At 33.3% G+C, this 7,733-nt stretch overlaps 1 protein-coding gene across 1 annotated transcript in view; it reads left to right on the plus strand.

The window, feature by feature from the left end:
* LOC138696553 (sushi domain-containing protein 4-like) overlaps positions 1-2,724 on the plus strand; it is a 251,114-nt gene extending 248,390 nt beyond the window's left edge. Inside the window, exon 10 of the mRNA XM_069821653.1 lies at positions 164-2,724. Within this exon, the coding sequence (XP_069677754.1) occupies positions 164-300 (137 nt within the window). The 3' untranslated portion in view covers positions 301-2,724. The remainder of the gene's footprint in view (positions 1-163) is intronic.
* The last annotated feature ends 5,009 nt before the right edge of the window (positions 2,725-7,733 follow it).

Raw genomic sequence — 7,733 nt, forward strand, 5'->3', positions numbered from 1 at the left:
CTTCAGTATGCAGAATTTCCATGTCTGTTTCTATGGTGCTGTAGTTGTGGTTGATGGTGGTGATGTGGTCTGCGTAGACGGAAGTATTGTGTGATTAAATCGTTAGTGATACAAGTGTTAAAAGTGTTAAATCAAGATGTATGAACTGATTTATGTCTTTCAGGTGTCCCCTTGTTGGAGGAGAGTGAGCACGAGGACGGGGTGCAGGGGCCAGACCCCACGAGGCTGGTCGTAGTGGACCAGTCCCTGACAGATAGCGCTTCCTGCAAGTGCCGTCGTACTTCTCCAGATCTTGCCTGATAAATTTGATAGACTCTAGATCATAGCTGTGTTTCTGCCCATGACCCAACGTTTTAGGCATTCACTCATCGTCGTCGTCTAGTTGGCTTAATACAGGGTATTATTTCATCCCTCCCCTCCTCCTTTCCCTATTTGTGCCACATTCCATGTAAAATGTTTGTGTAATCTTAATAGTATGTGTTGTGGGATTGGTACTTTTACAGTGTGCATTGCTGACAACTTCCCATGTTTTTTTGTGGAAATTACTGGAGATTGTGCCACTGTGGAAGCGTAACAGAAATAATGTCGCCCTTTCAGAAGATATTCACTGAAAATGATACGGGGCACATTAACTTCTTAAAAGATGCACAAATAACAATAACAAGGCTGTCCACATTAGATCAAATCTTCTTTACTTGTAACTGATTACAGCTCATACAAATTTAAAACTGATCCATAGAATGGAAACTGGAGATAAATTGTCTTCCAAATCGTCCCCTTGTGAAAAATAGACGTTTTGAGAATATTTGCAAAACTCAGATTCATGTAGTATTCCAGTTTGGAGTACTTTGATCACTCAAGTGGTTCTAGTTTTAGTAAGTAGATAGTATCCAAAGTTAATATTTCTAACCCCATCGTTACCTGATGATAGCCCCATGTGTAGTGATGTTATTTTGGAAGCTGTGTAAGAAATCAAAAAGAGTCATTTATAGTTATGTGACATTGTGATTAGTTACAAGTAAAATATTTATTATTTTCTTATTTCTTAACACATACATTAATTTACTTATACTGAAGCTTTAAATATTGTTTCGTGTTAGTGTTTTGTTTTAAAAAGACTCAATTAGCATAAATATGACTGAAAATGAAGGTTAATATACAAGTATTTACTAGAGATGAACAAAACTAACTGCCGCTCTCGCTTGCTGTGTTCATTGCACTTGTCTTTCCAGTCTCGTCTCGTCTTGTCTCGTCTCGTCTCGTCTCGTCTCGTCTCGTCTCGTCTCGTCTCGTCTCGTCTCGTCTCGTGCGCTTCGAGTCTTGCTCATCATTCTCGAAATAGCATTTGGTCGGCGTGGAAAGATTTCGTAACTTTGCATAATATACATCATTGAAATAAATAACATTAGACATGTTTGTTTAATTGATGCAAAAAGACAAAACAAAACAGTATCATAGTTATCAAAATGTTCTGGTTCTGTTATCAAATATTACCTATGGTTATATAAATAAATAAAAAATTCTCAAATAAATTTGCATTTCTAAGAAACATAGAACATAACATTAACTAAAGCGTTAATATTTTTTGCTTGAGATTATACACTTGATCTCAAACATACGAAAAAGAAATCCTAGCCTTTATAAAGGGCCTAGTAATTAAATAAAGATTGGGGAACGGATTACTACACTGAAAGGTAGAGATGATATTTCAGATAGGCTACTTGATTGTTTATACATATATAACAATTACCAAAACAGATAAAAGTTCAGTCTGGTATAAACAACTGTGACGATTCAAGACTGCTTGACGTTCGAGATTTAACCACTCCCGATGTCTTGAACGTTTGCTTGATTCACTCACAAGCAGTCAACGACGTATGCAATATTGTCGTGCGTGTTTTCGGCTTTCCGGGCGCTGTAAGTCTTGCCCTCTCGATCGTTGTTCAACTCTAGTATTTACAGATTAAGATTTTGTTTTAAGGAGGAAAGGCTTTTTTTCAAATGCAAGCAGGTTTACAATTTTGTTAAGTTTCTATAAACATGATATTATTAACATTAGTGATGATTGTGTTCATTTATTTTACTAGTTGAAAACGTTAGTTTGAATTTAGATATTGAACGTAGTTATAAAATGAGTAGATTAGATACTGTTTTTTTTTTATAATTCAGTACTTAAGTAGCGTGGTGTTTATTTCACTCTATGAACATTAAACAGAATTACGAGCTTTACCTTGGATAAATATGTTGTTCTTAAAATATATATATGCAAAAAATATATATCAAAGTGAAATTATTCTCAAATATCTGTATTAGTAAATGTATTCTGTTGAACTGTTTCGTAGAATAAGCTATAGAAAACAGTCATAATTCGATCAAATGAATCCAATATTATGCGTCACTTTCTCTATTCCTTCCTGATATATTAAAAATATCAATTACAAATCACGCTTCAGGCATGTTCAATTGAAAAATCACTTTAAGTACGGTACAAACATTGCATTAAAATGCATTGCTAGTTTGTTTCTCACGTACTCAAATATAAAAAACTCCCCGTAATTGAAAAAATTATCGTATTAAATAAAGGTAATGCCTATAATTTGTCAGGTTAATGGAAATTTAATAGACATTACATTTACTTGTATAATTATTGGAATTTTTTAAATGAAACATTAAATGACTACGTTTTAATTTAATTTTAATTGGTTGTTGGTATTACTTTTTTTTTTTTTTTTTTTTTTTTTTTTTTTTTTTTTTTTTTTTTTTTGCAGGGAATTGAACAAAGATGCGTGTTGTTCGGATATCATTTTTGATGCTGTAATTTCTCAGATTGTTTAATGCATGAAGAGTCAATCATTGTGTCACGTTTATTTCTTCTAGTTTAATATTAATATTTCCAGTAATTTTTCTTAATACTTTGCAATCCTTAGTATCACCGACAAATTTATGAATATATAAAATATAGTCATAGTGTAGTATGAGTCCAAAACAGTGCTAGAATGTACAGTTGTCCAGTATCGTGAGATTAAATGGATTAAGTGATTTCTTAAGTTTATTTTGCATGTATCAACTATTATACATGACATCATTGTATTTTGAAAATAAGTGTGAAATGTCTGTCTGTGTGCAACCTGGCCGTAAAACCATGGTTTGTATTTATATTGCAATTCGTGCCTGTTACCTTTTATATTCTATTTCACTTTGTCATAAACATATATGAGTTTACTTTTCTAATAGCATTTTTCATGCTGTTACCTAAATAGATAAGCAAATATTATAATTTTTCTATAGTTTTTTTTTTTTTTTTAGATTTTTATTTTTAACTGAGATATCTATAAGTACCGCTACTGACAGAACAGACATCATTACATGTTTAGAATCTCCTTGGTAATTTTAGGAAAATTAATTTTGTAGAAAGGCCTGTTTGTGTGGAATAGTAAGACCTTTGTGAAGAATTCATAAAAAGTTCAGTAAATAATCTATTTACATATTCTATATATATTTGTTTTTCGGAAATGTCATGAGTCATACTTTACTAAAAAAAACAGTAACTCCTTTATATTAAAATCATGTTCCGTTCCCTACATTTTGTAGAAATAGCAGTTACTTGTCCATATTGGAGCAATATATGTTAAATATATTAGTAAAAATTGAATGTCCATTAAATATATAATAATGTTATGTTTATTATGATATCTACTAAAATTCAACTTTCGCCAGAATTATTGTGTGTTTATTAATAATGGCTATTATTCGTGCATATATACCAATTCTGCAATCAATACATGGATAATAATATTCTTACAACTGTACCTAATTCTGCACTCGGTACATGAATAAGAATGAAGAAAGATAAAAGTTAAAATAAGCCTGCCGAAATGCGATTTATTGCGTAACATTAAGGGGAGAGGACGCTATTTTTTAAAACATTTTTTTCCTATTTGGTGTAAAATAATAATTTTTTTGTATATAGAGAGCTCATACCTGTAGAAACTCAACCAAAAATAAATATTTTGAAAAAAAAAATTATTTGGGGGCCCAGATTTGAAAAAAAACCTACCCAATGCAGGATTTTATTAAAATAGATATATCTAAACCATTTTTAAATGTAGATTCATCACGTTTTTTGCAATGTACTTGCAAAAGCATGCTCTACAAATTGTCTGTAACAGAATTTTGATATTAGTCCCTACAATTAAAATTTAATAACACTTTTCTGAATTCCTTTCTTGCAAACAAACGGACGTAGTTTTAAAATGAAATCAATTAACAAAACTCTGTTACAGAGAAAAGTTTCCTAATAGTCTAAAGAATGTGTGTTCTAAATTTCATGCATGTATCTTTAATAGTTCAGAAATTATATCCATTTTTGTCTGGCAATGTAGCAAAAAAATGAAGTTACCGTAAACCGATAAAAGGGGACGAGTGATTTAAAAATCCATAGCGCAGGAAGTTTAAAAATGGCGTCTCAACATCCGATAAGGGCACAAATACCCACGAAATTTTATGCAATGCATTCCACACATATATCAAAGAGTATTTTAAAGAAAAAAAAATTTTTTTGAAAATTCAATTTACCGGAAACAACAATAAAAGGGGTTGAGTGATTTAAAAATCCATAACGCAGGAAGTTCAAAAATGGCGTCTCAACATCTGATAAGGGCACAAATACCCACAAAATATTATGCTATGCATTCCACACATATTATCACAGAGCATTTTAAAGAATTTTTTATTTTTTTGAAAATTTACTCATTTTTCACCAAAAAAATACCATCCTCTCCCCTCAATAACGTAACTTGAGTTTCACTATAGAGACCGCTGCAGTAGTCCTCTTTGGATACATAGGCCTATAAATTAAATTACATGACGCACCGTTAGCCGAACGGCTAAGACATGTCAAGCGCGGGCATTTCTAGTCTTTAAACGAGACGTAACAGTGACGTAAAATCTCTTTTAAAGCATGTGGTTGCATACGATTCTGTAAGCGGAAATTCTCTAGACTCCTTGTCAGAAGGTTACAGGGATGTCAAGCACGGGCATATTGTACCCTCTGACAAGGAGTCTAGAGACCTTCGTCCTACAGGATCGCATGCAAATATGCACTTAAAAGACATTCTATGTTACTGTTACACCTCGTTTAAAGGCTAGAAATTCCCGCGTTTGACATGTCTGGGCTAGAGCTTCGGCTTTCCATACTCTGGTAACCCGGGTTCGAATCCCAGTGGGTCCAAATAAATTTTTTGGTTCACAAAGACGGTGCTTGAGTGGTAGGTTTTTGGTGAGGTACTCCAGTTTCTCCTACCATCCCCACCGTTACTCTCTTAATCATTATGCGGTGCTTTATACTGTAGTTTTCTTCGCATGGTGCACCGAACAACGCCTATGGCGACAAAAAGAATTGCAGCTTCGGCACGTCACTCATAGATGGGAATGCTTCGGTGGATGACGCTAAGTCAAGTACTCCTCGTTAGATAAAACAACAATTTAAATTATTTTTGGTGCAATAATCATAAAATGAAGTATCTTTGTTTCTTTTCAGATCGTTAATAAACAACGAATAATACATTGAATGTACGCTTCTGTAACAATTACAGTGCGCGGCATACACAATTTACTAGATTTGTAACCGGTCGTAACGCACGTGTTTAGTGGGGAGATCCGACCACTCTCTCGCACTAGAGGAAACGAATCAGCGGTGAATGGCGGCGATTTAGGCCTAAAAATCCTCTTGCAAAAGATAATAAGGAAATGTTGTATTGATCTTATGTTTTATCAGAGCATATGATGAAAATGATGTCCACCTTTTTGGATGCAAGAATCACATCACAAAATTCTGAAACAAATTCTCCAACTCTCTATTTGTAATTTCACTCAGCACTCACCTGATGTCATTCTTTACTTCTTCAAGAATTCAGTACTTCCTGTTTTAAATTCACGCACAAATAAAATTCACAAACATTTAAATTCCATGGATGATGCTGTCATCAAACATTTATTTTAATGTTTCTAACGGTATAGCGGCTGTATGTGCAATGGAGTGATCCCGCTGGAAGTAGACATGCTGTTTTTAATTTTCAGTCAATATTGCAAACCAAAAAAAAAAACCAGTTTGTTTCGCACATAACGATGTGAGATAACTGTACCGTATAAGAAAATGGGGATCAGTTACCCTGTGTGCAGTAATGCTACACCACACACGCTCTTTCTTGTCTTGCAGAGGAATTTCATGCACTAACTGAGGATTTTCAGTTTCTCAGTGCCTTGTATTCTGAGACTGGATATAACCGCTTAAATGGAACTAAACTTCGACATTATCAATTGAGATGGATCAGTAGTACCGTAATAACGATTCACGCTGGATCCCCTTGCTGTAATCGATGAACCACTGTCACTCTGTAAGGATAAAAGTGCAGCATTTTCAGTCCTCTTAATTTTGCTCTTTGTGACATGTCGCTTTCTTGTTCTAATCGCCTTAAAGGTTTTCTAGGACTTGCCTGTATTCTTACCTGAACATCTGCGGGTTTCTCCAATGTGATTCTTGCATTCAGAAAAGTGGACATCATTTTCAATATGCGTTTTGATTAAGGGTAAGATCAATATAACGTTTTTTTTTTTTTGTTACATCTTACCGACGCATTATTACTATGGGATTATAGGCCTAAATCACCACCATTTACCGCCGATTCGTTTTTCTCCCGTGCGAGAGAGTAGTCGGATCTCCCCACTAAACACGCGCTCTAGGACCGGTTATAATGCCGATACGTTGTATATGCCGCGCACTGTACAGTGTGGTCCTATATAATAATTAAGAACACGTCTGTAATAGAAAGTAAGACAATATGAAACTTTTATTGACTAAGTTAGATAGTTGAAACGTATATCTAATAAACGATTGAGTACATATTCTAGTACCTCTCTTAGGCCTATGTGAAATACTTTACAATCAAAGTTTTCTATTTATTTTCATTTTGACTACATTATACAGTGTGAACCATAAGTAATGTCATTAAATTCAGAGGGTTGTTCTTTTAGATATTCCGAACAAAAAAGTTTAACACAAATTTTGCTCGTTTTTGCCTCCTTTCGATATAAAAATTGTTTTATATGTAACATTTCAAAGCGTGTTTTCGGAATTCCATTGATTTAATTCCTAATATGCTCAGTCAATTTTAAAGCGCAGTGTATTATGATAGTAAATGATAGAAAGAATTTTAGTTTTGTCCATTAAATGAGCAGAAGTTTGATCCCAACAAGTGTAATATTTTAAAATTCTTTTCAGAACGAAAAGTTACATTTGTTCGGATTAAATTTCTACATATTTAAAGGACAAAACTAAAATTATTTCTATCGTTTATTGTCATAATACACTGCTGTCTTAAATTGACTTGAGCATATTGGGAATTAAATCAATGGCTTTCCCAAAACACGCTATGAAATGTTGAATATAAAAATAATTATCTCGAAAAGGAAGCAAAAACGAGCAAAATTGTATCAAACTTTTTTGTTTGAAATATTTCAAAGAATAATCCCTTGGAATTAATAATATTATGGTTCAGCCTGTATATTATACAGTACTGATTCAGTATCTATTTTTCTAATTGATTTTAATGCTATAGCTACTATAATGGTACTGAAATGAATGGGACATAGCTTCAATGTGATGAATTTGAAGACCTCAGCTAAATATTTGTTAGTAGAATTTGTTATCTTTAACAATTTGTGCTCTGATTTTA

Source organism: Periplaneta americana, chromosome 3 (genome assembly GCF_040183065.1).
Source record: "Periplaneta americana isolate PAMFEO1 chromosome 3, P.americana_PAMFEO1_priV1, whole genome shotgun sequence".
Lineage (NCBI taxonomy): Eukaryota > Metazoa > Arthropoda > Insecta > Blattodea > Blattidae > Periplaneta > Periplaneta americana.